Raw genomic sequence first — 16,647 nt, 5'->3', positions numbered from 1 at the left:
CCAGTCAATTAAAAGTAAAACATGCCAAAAAAATCTAACTCTTAAAACATTGCCAGCTATCTAATCAGAAAACTCACATATTTGGCCTTTCCAGAGCTGTTTTTTTTTAAGTATCTTTATTATTTAGCATCTTTATTAATGCAAATAGAGGCCACAAGCTAGAAAGCGTATCCATCAGCAGCAGCATTAAATGTTAAAAGTTAATATTTAAAGGCTAAAACAGGTGAAAACCTCCTTAAGGTCTACCTATGGGAGCTACATCAGCTGGCTAAACACCCAGCAAGACTTTGTATCCCTCAGGTCCTATTTATAGTCGGAGATATTGTGGCATGCTCCTGTGTTTTATGGTCTCAGCAATGTTTTATGACTGCTAGGGGTGTTTATGCATGAGAGCCGACAGGGTCAAAAGGGTGAAATCAATAGTGCACCTTAATGAGGTTGTCTGAAAAGAAGGAATAGAGGGGATATGTGAAAGATTTCTTTTAAAGAATATGGGAATGGGGAGGAGTGGATTTGTCCAAAGAAGATATGTTGCAAGGAGGTGAAGAAGCTCTTGAGACCTCTCAGGTGGGTGTTGGCGGTTGGGTTGCTTTCATAAAAGTCAGGTGATGACGTTTATCGCTGTGTATTTATTTGCAAAGTGCTGCTGTGACTAATAATCCTTGTACCATGAAGATGGTGATCAATTCTGTGGGAAAAAAACACAGAGGCAGTGTTAGACTTCTGAAGGTATACTAAAATAAGACATTTGCAAGGCAGAGGCTGCCAGAGGGCTTGATTAAAATGTCCAGTGTGTGCTCATCAGTGCACTTTTTTCCTGTTTGGATCGGTGTTGCATAACAAGCTTATGGTGCAACATATGGCATCCATTCTCAAAAACAATAACATTAACCTTAGAGTTTGTACCTCACATGATTCTGCGGTCTTAACGAAAGCGCTTGACCTCTGTCTGACTTTGCCACTTTATGAAAATAGAGAAATTTTCTAACTTGGTTTGAGATTTTGTTTCCTATCTTTGTGATCCGGTTACAGCATCTGCTTGGAGGTCGGGTTGCGTGCATGTTTACGCTTGTTGTGCTGAGAGACATCTGTCTATGAGGAAAAACACAGCTGATGAGACACGCGTCAGCTCACCCTCACCCTCCAGGGATTAACACCCATACTAGTAGAGGGGCAAGAGGTTGGATTTATTTCAGTACAAGAGGAAAAGATGGCCTCTGCTGCTAAACACTGCATGACATCAGCCGCCGGATTGGCTTGCAATGAAGGAATTGACTTGCATGCATTTACTGCCTTCAATAATACTGGCTGATTCTTTAAATTAGTTGATAATATGTTGATATGTACTGATGCTGGGACAATTACAACGTAGATTAAGAAGGTTTGAGGTTTTCCTGGAGAGATTGGATGTTAGGTGTAGTCGCCTCCTGCAGATTGGTATCTGGCGAGTTTGTTGACTAGGTATATGCCTCAGAAAAACAGGTCACATCGCAACAGGAAGCCTGTGATGTTAATATTTTTGCAACATGATATCATCCAACTGTGCAGTTTTTCTGCCGTTTACATATCCACTATTTCTATCGACCCAGGAGCAACTTTTTTCCCTCTCTTTTTTACAGAACACCTTACTTTCCCACAGCGCCCTGTAATCGATGGCAACTTCCATCCAGACTCTTCCTCTTACACGTGGCCCCAACAAAAACTTCCGCCACCCTTTTCCAGCCCCGCCCCTTTCCCCGCGTTGTGGGATGGGAAGCGTGGGCAGTCTGGTGGAGAGACCGGATGTGTCGCCGACTAAAGGGAGTCGCGCCGTGCCTCAGGTGAGACCCAAACAGACCAATGGCCTCCTGAAGAAAGGCCTCACCCAGAGGGAGCTGCTTAACTACCTCAACATCACCAGGTGGGCACCACCATGTAAAGAAAAAAAACACACATTAGCAGATTCTTTTCACTTTAATGCGATCTGACCTGCTGGGATTTTAAACAGAAAAGAGTCAAAAGCAACTGCAGGCAGAGATGAACGAAGAGACATCATTGGTGACAGAAAGGAGGACAACGTTTACACCAAAGTCTACAATAAAGATGGGACTGAAGTTGATCTGACGAAGAATTCACTGCCAAGTGGGGGCAAGTATGAAAAGGTCAGTATCTGAACTTTTGTTCTTTTTTTTAAAATTGTCTTGCCCAGCATGTAAGCAAGCAGACTGATGTTCTGGATGCTGTGTTATGCTGAGCAAATTTATTTTGCCAAGGGGAACTTTGATAGATATGATGATCCCCTTTCTGGATTCTTACTTTATTTTTCTATTTGTTTTGGATAATTGTTCGTATTACAGAGTTTATGCTTGCTGGACAGGGACCGGAGAGGATAGAAAAGGGACAGAAAGAGAGCAGAAAAGAAGACAGAAAACGAGAGAACGAAATCAATGCATACATGTATATACACATACATAGCAGTACAGTATCTGAACTTAAATATGTGCTTTTCATCAGAAAAATGTAAATTTATGAAGCATTTTTTGTGTTAGACTCTCAAATCTGATAACTGTAAGTTACTTCCTTTAATCTCAAAGAACTGCAGCGTTTGTTCATGTACTGACTCTTACTTGTGAGATATGTGAAGGTAATTGAAAGTGTAGGCAAATTGGAGGTCCAGCTCAAGCAAAGATGCAGATTAAGGATTCCAGTAAAAGGCTGCTGGCTTTGTGGTAAATTGATCAGTATCACGTTTATAGGTCTCCAACAGCATGACGCAACGCCCCTGGAGCCTGTTACCAGCATAAATCAGACTCCGATGTCTTCCAGCTCACCAGCACAGATTGAGAATCTGCCACTTGCTGGGCTGTGGATTTATTGCAGCGATCAAATATCACCCTTTTTTCTGCTGGGATTGATCAACACTAAAAACACAGAGTGTGTAGTTGCATTGATTTAACAGAGAGGTTGTGATTTATGTTTCACATCTCGACCTTTCTTCTTCAGAGTGATGCCTTTCTCTCCTTGCCTCTTTTAGCTGTCATTGCTCCCTCTGAAAAATGCCTTTTAATAATGTCTGGCCTTGCCGCCTCTTCTTCTTCTTTAGGTTCGTTTTAGGTCTTCTGCCTTCAAGCCTGTCACCCCCAAAAACTTCAGTTCAATGCAAAACCTCTATCCGTCTTCCAAGTCGGAGGATGTGGATCAAGGACTGTCAAATGGATTGCACAGAGCATACGCCCACGTCCCTAAAGCAGTCTCCACCTCCTCTTCGTCTTCCTCACCTTCCCGTCACGGTGGACCAACATCAGGCGGAAATAAGGTATCCTAACAAAAAACACTGCGATCAGTTACTGCCAGGGAGGCATCAAGTGTACATGCCATGTTGTTTACTTTACTGGTTATTTGATAAAGCTTGGAGGAAAGTGGATGTATGGGCAAGTTGCTTGGATATTAGATTTGGATTCAGGATCCAGTGAATCTGCATATTTTAATAATGATGGATAAAAAGTCTGCTCACGGTTTTCCATTTAATGTCAGCAATCATTAAAAAGCTCGATAATGATGTGTGTGTACAGGCCCTCTCCTCGGTGCGTGTGATGAGCCAGGAGGAAGATAACCTGTCAGACTCGGGTCATAACTCCATGAGCAGCCTACCTCCGTACCGACCTCCTTTCCGCCCACATCTGACTCACATCAGGTCTGCTGCAGTGTCAGTGTTGCTTTAACTAGTCGTTTTGGTTTTTTTTAAACGATTATGGGGGTAAATGAGATTTCAATGGCTTTTTTTTTTTTTTTGTCCTACCCTAGTGCTTCCATGGGCCACATCAACACCATCGGCTCCCTAGACCGCACATCTTTGGGAATGAAGAACATAAGTTCAGGGGGCGTGGTTATAGGGGAGATGGCGTGTCGAAGCATGGCAACTCTGAGCCGCCTAACTCCATATGGAAGCGAGGCGCCGCCTCCTTATGAATGGACGCTGTCCCTCTCTGTGGAGGACGTGGTGAGTGCAGGGCAGATGGAGACATGGATGAGAGCTCAGCACAAATTGCCGAGTCATCCACACGATGTCTTGTCCAGGTGCGGGATCTGGAGGAGCGCCTGGTGGAGAAAGAGCATGAACTCAAACAGATGAAGAGAAACTTGGATGAGAGCGAGGGCGCCATAGCTCAGGTCAATCTCCGTCTCCGTTTCTTCACCAACAATCTCTACATCCTGCTGCCTCTCCTTTGAAGTTTGACCCAAATCTTCTCTCCGCATGCAGGTGTTTGAAGGGAAACAGCGCCTGTGGGAGAAGGAGGTGGAGGACCTGAAGCGACTGTATGCTGCCAAGCTGCGCCAGGTCTCCCAGCATGCCCAGCGTTCCCAACGCAGCTTGCAGCTGCAGTTGTTTAAGGCTGAACAGGAGAAGAACCGACTTCAAGAGGAGCTCAACGGACTTAAAAGTGAAATAAGCCAAGAGGCTGCGGTCATGCCGAAGCCAACTAGCCCGACACTGGAGGAGACCCAGTGGGAGGTAAGGCGTCTGTGTACGGGCTGAAGGATTGATCCTCTTTATGTAGTTTTAGCCAACAAACAAGATATAGACTAATGCACTTATATGCCCATTGCTCTCTCTCTCTCCTAAGGTATGCCAGAAGTCAGGGGAGATCTCCTTGCTGAAGCAGCAGCTGAGGGACTCGCAGGCAGAGGTAACCCAGAAGCTAAGCGAGATCTTCCAGCTGAAGACACAGCTCAGGGAAACCCGAACAGAACTGCGCAGCAAGGAGGCCCAGATAGATGCTCTGAAGCTTATCCTGCAGGGGACACATCGTGGCAGGTGTTACTCTCAGGGTGCATGTGATGATGGAAAAGGTGCTGAAGAGACTTCGTCAGGAGGGACAACAGGTATCTTGAATGAGATCTTACTCCAGTGGTCTATACAAGAGCAGATATGTTCGACCTGATATGTTCGACCGAAACCCATGAGAGGGATTTTAAATTTGCTTTCCTAATAACACAGCAGGTTTGGGTTGTTTTGTTTTTAATACGTTTCAGATTTTAGATCCAAAGTTAGATCATTTGAGTGACATGAGTGTGTAACAGCAGCCAGTGTCTGAAGCCGGATGAACCTTCTCTTCGCAGGAGGCTACGGGGGGCCGACAGAGGAGCGTCTGCGAGCAGAGCTCCTGCTGGAGCGGCGCCAGAGCGAGGCTCAGGTCATGGCTTTTGAGGAAGAGAGGCACACATGGCAGACAGAAAAGGACAAGGTCATCCGCTACCAGAAGGAGCTGCAGGCCAGCTACTTAGAGATGTACCACCGCAACGAAGCCCTCGAGAGGGAGCTGCAGCAGCTGAGGGCGGGCAAAGAGAGGGGAGGTGGGGGAGCGGGAGAAGGAGGAGAGAGCAGGGTTGGGACTTTGGAAAGGGAAGTGGCAGAGATGAAGAGCGAGAGAGGAGGTGAAAAGCAAGAGGACACGCCTTCTTCCAGCCTGCCGTGGATAGAAAGGATTGAATCTTCGGAAATTTGAAGACTTGTTTGCAATGCAAACTGTTTTCATGTAAATCTAAAGCAACTATGGAAGCTCAAATTTGCCAGCAAAAGAAAAACAAGACTTGACCAGTTTTACATTTTCGGTTGGTAAGTCATAATTATGAGAGTAAGAAAAATTAAAACAAAACAAAAAAATCCCAATTTACAACTGAAAGTTGTACTTTACTAAGTCAAAAAAATAAAAAAATAAAATTGAGAATTATTTTTGAGTCACTACATCAAAATGTTGGAACTTCTCAAAAATATGATTAAAAACAATTTAATATAAGTTTATTGTTTGATTTTGTTGCTAAATTAAACAGTATATAATCTTTCACATAGCATCTTGAAAAAGATGCATTACCTGGTATCTCCCATTTTTCATTCATTTTTCTTTTCCTGGTAGACGGAGGCTTCCATAGATCCCCCTCTGTGCTCCTCTCTCTCTTCCTGGACCCTTGTTGATTGCATTATCTGCTTATCCTGCAGAGACTGGATCTATCACCTCCTCCTAAACCCGGTCATACCGAGGGTTGATTTGCATGAGTGTCTGTACCACATCACTCCTCAGCAGAAGAAAAGCGTCTGTTCTGTAAAACCACAGACAGCCTCATAAACTGTCCCATTTCAGACGGCGAATGAGCAAACTGGTGTATGATAGAGACCAACTTTGTTAAACTGATGAAGAGTCTTGATAGAAACCAAATCACTCAAATGGAGGTCCAGTAATAATTCAGCCCCCAGCCAGTGTGTGCACACAGATTTACGCTGTCGCACTACTTCAACTTTTGTTCTGGTAATAAAGCTCCATCTCTGAGTTAAATGTTGGGGATTTAAGCAATCAGGCACAAAGGTGACTAATCCTATATATTTGCCATATCTCTGTCCTGAACTGGTAACATTGAACTCATCAGGACCCCCATTCAGATAACACCTATATATTTTGTAAATAAATGTCATTTTTTATTTGATTGGTTTATTTTTGTGGTCGTATTCCAAACCCACTGTTGTCTTACTCCTGTGTACTTCTGTACCCGCTGATGGCTGTAAAGGCAATCAGTAAGATGTGAACGATGATTATGATTGCCGTGCTTACTGGTGCGAGCGGTTGCACATGCTCGAATGCATGACATAAGTGAAAGTTGATCTCATTAATTAATATACAAACATTCAAAAACCAGCTCTCTTGACCTGTCGACATACTGTGACTCTTGTCTATTTACTGGAATTAAAGCTGTGTATTACAACGTGTCCTTTGCTTGGATGGTGTATTTTTGAAGAGATCTAAAACTGGGTCTGAGCAGACAGAAGGCTTTTTTTTTTTTTTTTGCGTGTGTTAGATCTGATAGAAATCAAAGTCAAAATGTTAAGAGATTGCGTTTGCTCAGGGGCTCAAAGGCCAGCCTGCTGCGAAGAAGCTCAACTCCACAGAGAGAGTACCACTAAAACCAAAGGAGAGGAGCTTTATGACAGACTGAACAGAGCGGTGTGGGCTTGTGTGGCTTTTAGAGATTTAGCCTTGGATCCTTATCTCCAAGCCTCTCCCTGCTCTACCCATCAGCCCTCGCATACCATTCCCGGCTGTGCAGACAAGAGGTGAAGAGAAACAGGAGGATCCTTGTTTGCTAATAAAAAATAAATAAAAAAACAACTCTTCAGTGGAGACCATTAAAAACTAGAGAAATTTAAGGAACTCTTGGCAGGAATAAAGTTTAACACTTTTTTGTGTGTAAAAAGTGTGCACTGCATGATAAAAGTGAGAGGAAGGATAGAAAAAGTGACAAAAGGAGATACATTCATAATGCAGGTTTATATTCTAGGCAGGGTTATAATCTGAGTAGATACAAGCTGGGATGACTCACATGGCCCTTACCTTGGCATTTAAAACATTATATAAACTGGGGCTTAATATAACAGCACAGTTCCAGAGAGGTTGAGTGATTTACTGAAGTGGGATGAGAAAAGACTTTATCGTGCATGCTGGCGTCCTGTGGGAGGGTAGCAGCGCTGAATTCCTTCTACTGTTTATCTGAAGAATTAACATGCTTAAATGTTAGTGAATAATTTATGGATAAAACTGGCTCCTTCAATTACAAACCCAAGACTTGTTTAGGTGAATACGAAGCACCAGTGCCACCAAGTGGTAGTGAAAGAAGGGGCATCGAGGGCTTATCCTTGCTGGAATCCACCACTTAATTCCACAACAAGCCTCCAAAACTGACTGAAGTATAATTTTTTTTTTTTAATTATTTTTAATATCAGATGCAAGTATATGAAACATGTTAGAGGATAAATATTTACAGTAGAAGTTGCATAACACACAAAAGCGGGAAACATTCAGCAAAATGAAAAGGACAGGTGTACAAAGCGCTAGCAAGTCTACCTGAAGGGACACTCGAAAGAAGCAAAAACAAGAAGAGTGATTGTCAACCCAAGAGAGAAAAGAAAAAGCTCAACAAAACCTTCCAAACTGAACGGGTAAGTGTAACGCAGTCAATGTGAAAAGGATAATAAAAAAAATTTAAAAAAATGTTTAAAAAAAAAGCCTAACGGATCTGAAACCCAGGGTGTCGTTGCATCGCTGGAGTGAGCTATGCTGGTGCAGTGCTTGTTAAAGAAATGTGCCTCACCAGAAAGTGAGGTGACATCACCATTTCTGAGGTCACACACCAAGAACTTGCACTATTTAAGACCACCTACAAACACTTCACTGTACATCCAACTGCCTGCACACTTGGTCCAAATGTAAGCTGACGCATGAAAAACGGGATATATATATACAAACTCCAGTAACTCCCACAACTATCAGCCTCAATATTGAAATATGTGTAATCTTTCATCAATACTCCTTATATAAATGCACGTCTTTAACACTAAATGCAAAGTGTGGTATGAACCATTACCATGAACCCTGAGGAAATGTATGGATTTTATTACTATCCTGACTTACCCTCAAATAAAAGCTAACCTTATGCAGCAGAGGCATTTTTAAGAGTATAATGAAACAGCCACAATGATCAGAAGACTTCCCCATCCACGATACGTAAAGCTTAGTCACAAGCCCACAGTCACCGCAAGTCATACTATAAGGCTACCACCACACCGATTTACATCTTCAAATCACATGGCGTGCTAGCTTAAGATACACAGACTGAAGCAATGGCACAAATGACTCCAACCGTCGAGCCACTACTTCTCAAAGTTATGCAGTAGTGTGGATTACGCACGTTGCTGTAGTTTTACTATTTTACATGGCGAGGTGGCTTGTGATGAAAATTAGGAACAAAAACACATTTCACAGTAGTATATATTTTTGTTTTGCTTTTTGTTGTGTTTGTTAAATACATACATAGAACAAGACAAATGGCTTCTATAATGAGGGAAATCTTGCTGGTGCAGTCACGGAAAAAAACAAAAGCTGATGAATTTATCATTCTGCATCAGCCGATGGCGACTTTCAAGCTACGTGAGGCCTTTAATACAACACGGAGGAGTAATGGGTTGCAATCGGGAGTTCTAATTCCAGATAGACCTCCTCACTTTTACCTCCCTTCACCAGCCTATAGTTACCCTTCAATGCAGTTTGCTACTCTGAGTTTGCTCATGTGTAATATAAGTTTATTACCATTCAGAAAGCAGAATCTACACCATTTACTCAAAACTCTACACCCATTCGTAATCAAATACTTCTGTGAGAAAAAAAAAAGAAAAGAAAAGAAAAACGAAGCAGTCATCCATCTCAGTCAGTCCATAAAGCTGAGAAAACAAAAACTAGAAAGTATTACATACGTCAAAAAGATAAGCCTATGAGTCTGCAGGCATTTGCAAATGAGTGTCAATGAATAATCCTTGTTCAGAGGTGCTTCTTCATGAGGAGGTTTCCGCCAGACTCTTTCATTCAACTACAAGCTTTCGTTGGGCCGTCTCCGCTGGACTCCATAAATGATGCAAAGTTGGAGGGTTGGAGATTGGGTTACAGGATGGCCAAGGCTGTCCAGAGGATCACTGGGATAAACCTTAATGCTTACAATAACAGGCCCAGAGGTCAGGGGGGGCAGAGGAGGAGAGCCAGAGTAAAGGGTCCTGGAAACGTAACGAACTCCAGGTAACTTCATCCTTGATGAGGAAAGCGTGTGGTATCAAAAGTAGATCTGCTTGGCATGTGACGGATTCTGCTCCATGGGGCAGTATGGGCATTTCAACCTGAGGATGATGAAAGCAGGATTAAGATGATATTATCGAGGAAGATTAAACAAAAAGAAAACGCTGTCTGTTTGCCATGTTATGTGGCTGGACTTACTTCCCAGCATTTGTAAGTTTGTTGAGAGCATCTCTGGAGATAACGTGGCCACAGATGAGCTTCATGGGAGGATTGCTCTCTGAAGTCTGCTGCCGAAGGATCGGGCAGGCGAACACGGAGTGGTACCAGCACTTTTTTCCTAGATCAATTTCAATCTACATCACAAGCAGAGACTGAATCAATTGAAAGCTTAGACTGAATGAAGTGGCAGTGGACAGATACTTGATGAATATGTAAAAGACTTACAGGCAGCTCATCTTTGTGCGTCCAGACTCCACTGCACTGCCTCTGCTCAATCACCTGTTTGATGTTCATCAGCACCGGTAAGGCCATGCAACCTGATGCGAAACTGAGAAAAACAAAAACAGTAGCAGTGTTCATAACTTTAGGCCATTGCTGAAATCACACGAGACAGATGTGATGGTGCGGTGATATTGTTTCCATGTTCTTCAGAGGAAATCAAATGATTGTAATAAAAAAAAATCATGTTTAGGATTTAAAAGAAAATTAAAGCTGCGGCGGCATCCATCGGGTCTGAACCTGATGACCCCGCAGCACCCGTCTCAAACATCTACTTAGATTACAGCAACTGCATGTGTTAAGGACCTAACAAATACCATTGCTGTCAATTTGGTGCAGATCCCGCGCATTTCTACGGATGTATGTCTAAAATATGTTGCATGGCGAGAAGGTTTTTTTTTTTCTTCTGTGGATTGCCATGGTAACGCGATTTGTGTCATTAGACAGATTTCAATAGCTTTTGTTCCAAAACTTGTCAAAGTGACAAAAAGGGGTCAAAAATGGGCATAAACTCCAAGATGGCAGGCACCCCATTGTCATGGCAACAGGTGTTTGACTTTGTTGCTTGTGTTGGGGTGTTACACGTGTGCCAAATTTCATTGTCCTCTGTTAAAGTAGACGTTCCGGACTCAATTTATTTGAGTATTTTTTCCATGTCTACGTGGGGCTATAGAGCTATTTTTGCAATGGAGCCCATGCAGACCATAGATTAACTCGAATTTTTCACCAGGTTTGTTGTGTGTGCTAAATTTTACAACTTTTCATGGGTGTTTAGGAGAGAATATTCTCACTTAATGTGCTGACAATTATGATAAACATATGGAAAACAACAGGGCCCGTTCCATACTTTGTATGGCTTGGACCCTAAGTATGGATTAAAACTGTTCTACCACTGTCTGTTTGGCTGACCTAACACTGAGTGGAGACTCCACGGAGAGACCCAGCAAAGCGCAGGCGTCCCGTGTAAAGATGTTGCAGATCTCAGCCCACTGATTCGTCTCCAGCAGGCTGCGATATGGAGAATTCTCGATACCATGACGCAGATACACAAGACTCCCCATCAAGATCTGGATATCTAAGATCAGGAAGAGGAAAACAATTAAAAAAAAAAAAAAAAAAAAACTAGCAATATTTCATTAGCTGAGATTCTTTAATCACTTCCTGCAAAATTAAAAATATACAAATTGTTTTTAAGAACATCCTAAATTCTTCCTTAACCAGTTAGAATTACTTTTAACATGAACTTTGAAACACAACGGAGGCATCTTCATGTTTGTTTCAGCATGACTGCGTATTACGGACCTCTCTGGTGCTGAGAAGCGAAGGGCTGGAAGTGCCTGGCATACTGCAAGGCCTCCATTTGCTTGTCGATTCCTCCACTGAGCAGACTTATGAAGTACAAGCGATGCAACTTGAACTCTAAACTGCTGTTCAGATCCAGAAGACGCTGGCGATTTGTAACAGCCCATCTAGCAGAGCACAGGCAAGAACATGTAAATTAGTGTAAGTAAACACTCAAAATTAACTTTAAAGTTTTGACATGGCTAAAGTAATACTAAAATAATTGGAAGATGAAAATCTCTTTTTAAATAGCGATTGGCTGGTTTTACAAAAGTAAGAGTTCAGATTTAATACAGTACAAAAAGATGACTAATAAAAAGGCAACATACTCTAATGCGGGCCGAAGGTCCTGCATCCTCAGAGCTTCAAGGATCCTGTTCAGTTCCAGAAAAGGCTGCTTCATACTCATGTCGATAACGACACCAGATTCCTGGAAAACACAACAATAAACTTTTTTAAAGACTTAAGCAGTGATTAGCTTAAATGTCATTTTGACATTTTGACAGCTGATTTTTCCAGTTTTTGCTGTCAATTATTGTACAAGACTGGGGAGTAATACATTTTATTATTATTATGCCAGATTTCAAACAGCTGCAGTCTGATAACTACTAAGAAAGACTAAACTATTCACTTTTTTTTTTTCCTTTTGCATATATTTTTTGGGGTTTTTTTTTTTTGTTTGTTTGTTTAATAAAGTAGAAATGATTTGTTTTACTCCAATGATACACTGCAGAATCGACTGCCTTAGAGATACCAAATAATTTTATGTATCATCTCTGTAACCCGACAACTAGAAGCAGAGACAGCTCATAGTGCCACTGCCTTCTAACCTAAGAGTCTATTTGTTGTTTTTGCCTGATTTCAGTCTTTTTAAATGGTCTATAAAGTGCTACATTTATTTATTAACTAGCACCACAAAGTGATAAATGCTAATTTAATATTTGGCAACATTTGCATCATATCTCCTCTCTTTTTAGACGTTGGTAGTCTACACTTGGCTGTGGGGAAAAGACAAATATAAGGTCTTGTGAAATAAGACACATGTAGAAATAAGAAGTGGAAAAAAGTGTTTCGTGTGATTAACTTAAAGATGGGGTAGGTAATGTTGGGGAGCTAGCAAGATGTGAAAGTAGCACCCTGTCTTGGCTCCTCCCCGTCTGGTTGTGCACCTTGGGTGATTCAAGGCTTCTTTCTTACCTCCGCCAAGGAGGTTATGTTTTTACTGGCGTTTATCGGTTTGTGTTCAAGATAACTCAAAGATTTATGGACGGATTTTAATTAAATTTTCAGGAAATGTGAAAAGGAAGAACAGATTTAACTTTGGTGGTGATCCGGATCACCATTTGGATCCAAGAATTTTTCTACCAACAATTTTCTCTTTCTCGGCTGTTTAGCGGGAGGAGGCAAATAAACCGAGCCAGGTCGGGAAATTCTTCCTGCCTTTTCTCAGCTGTGTAGAAGCTTGTGAAATATATGAAATAAACAACTTCCATTTGGCCCGAATGTTTTGGAGTTTTTACAGATTTACAGTAAACTGAGGGATCTGACTATATTTCTTATTGATCATGATTTAAAAATGTACAGACTACGATCAGGATGAGGAACCACTTCACCCAGAGTAAAAAAAAAAATGTCTCTGAGCATAAGTTATAATGGCGCAGTAACAATTAGAGATTGAGGATACTCTCTTTTTTCCCATAAATTGTTTAATTTTATTTATTTACAAACACTGAGAAATTAATTAATATTATTTATTTGCTGGCTTTAAAATTAAAGCATTTTCAGGACTCACCTACCTGCTATAAACAGCAAAACTTCCAGACCCTCAATACTCTCTCCAGATTTCAACTCAGTGAGTTTAAAGAAATAATCCTTTAGTACAAATTTTCTGATATTTTAAGTCTATTTCTATCCATCACTTGTTCTAGATGGATTATTCCTCATCACAATACCTTTAGCAAACTTGTGGCTGCAGAATGAGTAATTATTAACATAATTATTTCTGCTTATTATCACCAATGCTCACAAACAGACGGTAAGACTGTTTTGCTAGAAGTAAATAATAATCCGGAAACTAGGATCTGTATTCCTTGCTTTGCTTTTGAATCTACTGAGTGTTTGAAAAGCAGAAATGGTGACATGAGAACACAGTTTAGTTTCCTCATCTACACAGAAAAGGGTGATCTGACCTGTGTATGAAATATTCAAAGTGCAAAATATAGTAATGAGATGAGACAATGCAGTTGATCAGTTGAATCTTATTTTGTTTGGTCATATTTCACCCATGTATATTTAATAAACTACAGATATAAATAGCTGCATTTTCTGTACTCTCTGATTGCATCACAAATAACAAACATGTTACAGGTATTACACCCAAAATAGTTTGTTTCCACTTATTGCTCAATTAATGACTCGAAAAAAAAATGTGTTTAATTATAAATCACCCTAACATGAATGGCTCATTTCTCAAATAGGTGTCTGTGAACTTGGTGTAGTAATATAAAAAACAATTTTTGTTCATAAAGTATCGAAGGAAAAACAGAAATGAAAACAAGATATTTAAAGAATATTGGGAAGATTTAATTATAAAATAAATTGATTCCAAAAGACTGAACAAAGAAAAACTCAGAGTGAAATAAGCTGGGAAATAAATGCAGGTCATTTTTTACCCATATTGTGCATCAAAGGGTTAATCAAACTACTTAATAATAGTTACACTAAACTTTTACTTCATCTACATTTATATATTTCACCAAGGAATCCCTTTAAAGTCAGTAAGGTCATATAACAAACATTAGTTACAAAATCACAACCACTCACCTGACAAAGGTCCTCTGCTACACTGAGCATCCCTTGCCTGTACAGATGCTCCACAATGGTCTCACTTAGGTATTTCTGTCTTTCTGGGGTGTCCCACACTGTCTCTGCCACCACAGCACTGATCTCTGCATCGAAATTCTACAAAAATAACCCACCAGAGGTGAAACCTACATTCGCTAAATGTGTTTAAAAAGAAAAGTAGTTGCTATGGGTCCTTACCCTGTCAATGGCTTTGCCAACTTTTGACACACTGCCGTGTATGTCTTTATGTCGAGAAGCTAGCATCTGCACTGTTTCTTTTATATTCTTACAACACTGGGCCATAGTCTGGGATAGGACGGATAAGTCTGCATCTTGTACTCCTGCTAGGCAGAAAAAAAAAGACAAGGTCTGCTGTAAACGTCGATAACAAACTATGCAATACGTGTCAAAATAAAGAACTGAGGTTGCATATCAGAGGAATATTTCAAGTCTTTACATGATATAATTCTCAAGACTATCAAATATGCTGAAGTGATAGTGTTCAGTCACCTGATAAGTATGGATTTGTCTACCAAAAGCAACTAGCTGCCCTCTTATCTCACAGACACTAAGCAGGAGTTCATCTAGTCTCTCCTCGGACTGGTGGCCATACATTACAAAGCGATGGAGCACCTTCTCCAGCTCACGCTCCACACAGGCACACTGTTCCATGGTTCAGACTGGAACACACACACAATGACATGACCTAAATATAAGGAAAATAGAAAAAAACATCTATATCTATATATCTATAGATATATCTATATATCTCTATATATATCTATATATCTCTATATATATCTATATCTATATATATATCTCTATATCTCTATATCTCTATATATCTCTTCTATATATATATATATATATATATATATATATATATATATATATATATATATATATATTTATATACATACATGTAGATAGATAGATCAACTATTTATTTTTTACAGATATACAGTATTAGTATTGTAGTATTATTTATAGTTTTAGATATTCCCCTGTTAAAAATAGTTTTAAAAGGCATCTGTGTTATTGATGTGTTGTCCCATAATCAAGGCACTCATAAATTATTTCTCTCATCATTTTAAACTCACTATCAAAATATCTGTTGATGTCATAAATAACCATTTATTGTTTTTCCTCCTAATTTCCCAACAATATACAAAATAAGCAACAAATTAAACTTTTTCCAACAATAATTACTAAACGTTCTAATTAGGAAATAAATACACCAGTACTGAGCTGTGCTCTCAACATATTAAACTCACTTTTTAGTCAGATTGTATGTACATGACAAAATAACTTTTTTATTTGTTTTTAATCATTCCAAGGCAGGTTTGGGATAAATTATGTTTTAGGTTCTGACATAACTTCAACTGCTATTACTCTCAAAAGGCACGGCTGAAGAAAAATATAAACAGAATGAAAAACTTTTGTCAACTTCACCTTTTTAAATGCCAATGGGAATTTAACATGTGAATTTCTCACCAGTAAGCCCAGTAACTCCACAGTTATAGATACGATGATGCGTTAAGGAACTCTAATTAGAATGACATTTCAATATCATGTCGTTTATTGATTTTTTTCTTCTATTTCTCATTATTATTCATTACTTTGTGATTCTTTCATAAAAAAAAATAAATAAAAAAAAGTTTGTCTTGGCGTAGTCAGGCTAACAACTAGCTTGGCCTGTTCAATCTTTTAAAGCAGACAAACTGAGGATCTGCGGCCTGGTGTTTACTAACCTCTCAACCACATAGGGGTCAAATTAAATAAGGATTTATCTCTGAACTCCTGTGCCTGGAAATGCAAATACTTTATTATTAAATTAGCTTCAAAGTTACTGCTTAATGTATTTGTAAATTCTAAGTGGTCATTTGTAACCCGAATAGAGAAAATGTCCCACCTACCGCAGAAAGCTAACATTAACGCTAAAATAGATTAGTATTTAAACACCACAACAATGCCTTTCATATTAGCTTTCTAGTCAGGAATAGTTACATGAAAGGACGTGCCATCGCTTATAAACCACGCATCTTGAATCAAAGAGGTAAATAAAAGAAATAAACTGCTGCATATCAGACATAAACAAATTGTATTATCGTCGCTTTTCGGCTACAAAAGCTAACCACTGCTAGATGCTAGTTGTCTTGTAGATGTTAGCCTGCTGCTGACTGACAAGGCCAAAACCCGTCTGTTAAGATGATGACAACCCGTACATCTTTATCTATCTGCCTTATTCCAACCGTTTGAACATCTATCGCCAATTAACTAAATTTGGAAGATGTTTCTTAATCACAAACACTTACCTGTCTTGCTAATTAGTTAGCAAACATTAGCGTTAGCCACTTGCCTGTTATGGCAACAC

General features: G+C 40.0%; 2 protein-coding genes across 5 annotated transcripts; one reads left to right on the top strand and one right to left on the bottom strand.

The window, feature by feature from the left end:
* Window positions 1-1,652: 1,652 nt before the first annotated feature.
* n4bp3 (NEDD4 binding protein 3) lies at window positions 1,653-5,486 on the top strand (the record flags this gene model as incomplete). The annotated part of the gene is made up of 9 exons (XM_079250434.1): window positions 1,653-1,900; window positions 1,988-2,141; window positions 3,083-3,295; window positions 3,552-3,673; window positions 3,784-3,979; window positions 4,057-4,149; window positions 4,241-4,492; window positions 4,605-4,863; window positions 5,101-5,486. 9 exons carry the CDS (start codon window positions 1,653-1,655, stop codon window positions 5,484-5,486), a joined length of 1,923 nt encoding a protein of 640 aa, XP_079106560.1.
* A 2,249-nt stretch (window positions 5,487-7,735) lies between these two features.
* rmnd5b (required for meiotic nuclear division 5 homolog B) lies at window positions 7,736-16,647 on the bottom strand. Of its 4 annotated transcripts, none has more exons than XM_079249844.1 (10): window positions 16,589-16,647; window positions 14,807-14,953; window positions 14,472-14,617; window positions 14,253-14,390; window positions 11,759-11,859; window positions 11,391-11,557; window positions 10,998-11,163; window positions 10,035-10,137; window positions 9,789-9,943; window positions 7,736-9,691 (listed from the first exon to the last, which is right to left on the bottom strand). In XM_079249844.1, the coding sequence occupies exons 2-10, from the start codon at window positions 14,943-14,945 to the stop codon at window positions 9,628-9,630; spliced, it is 1,179 nt and encodes a 392-aa protein (XP_079105970.1). In that variant the 5' UTR covers window positions 14,946-14,953; window positions 16,589-16,647; the 3' UTR covers window positions 7,736-9,627. The 4 variants fall into 4 exon arrangements, with proteins under 4 accessions (XP_079105970.1, XP_079105972.1, XP_079105971.1 ...); XM_079249846.1 differs by having other exon boundaries at window positions 14,472-14,614; XM_079249845.1 differs by lacking the exon at window positions 16,589-16,647 and adding an exon at window positions 16,190-16,251.

The sequence above is a fragment of the Telmatherina bonti genome, assembly GCF_933228915.1.
Source record: "Telmatherina bonti genome assembly, chromosome: 12".
NCBI classification, from domain to species: Eukaryota; Metazoa; Chordata; class Actinopteri; order Atheriniformes; family Telmatherinidae; genus Telmatherina; species Telmatherina bonti.
The sequence above is the reverse complement of the archived record's forward strand: the minus strand, read 5'-3'. Positions and strand labels throughout refer to the sequence as shown.

Coding starts and splice junctions, on each gene's coding strand:
- rmnd5b (XM_079249844.1), bottom strand. CDS start 14,945: ATGGAACAGTGTGCCTGTGTGGAGCGTGAGCTGGAGAAGGTGCTCCAT. Junction 14,618..14,806: donor AGGGCAGCTAGTTGCTTTTG/GTAGACAAATCC, acceptor TTTTCTGCCTAG/CAGGAGTACAAGATGCAGAC. Junction 11,164..11,390: donor CGCTTCTCAGCACCAGAGAG/GTCCGTAATACG, acceptor TCCTGATCTTAG/ATATCCAGATCTTGATGGGG.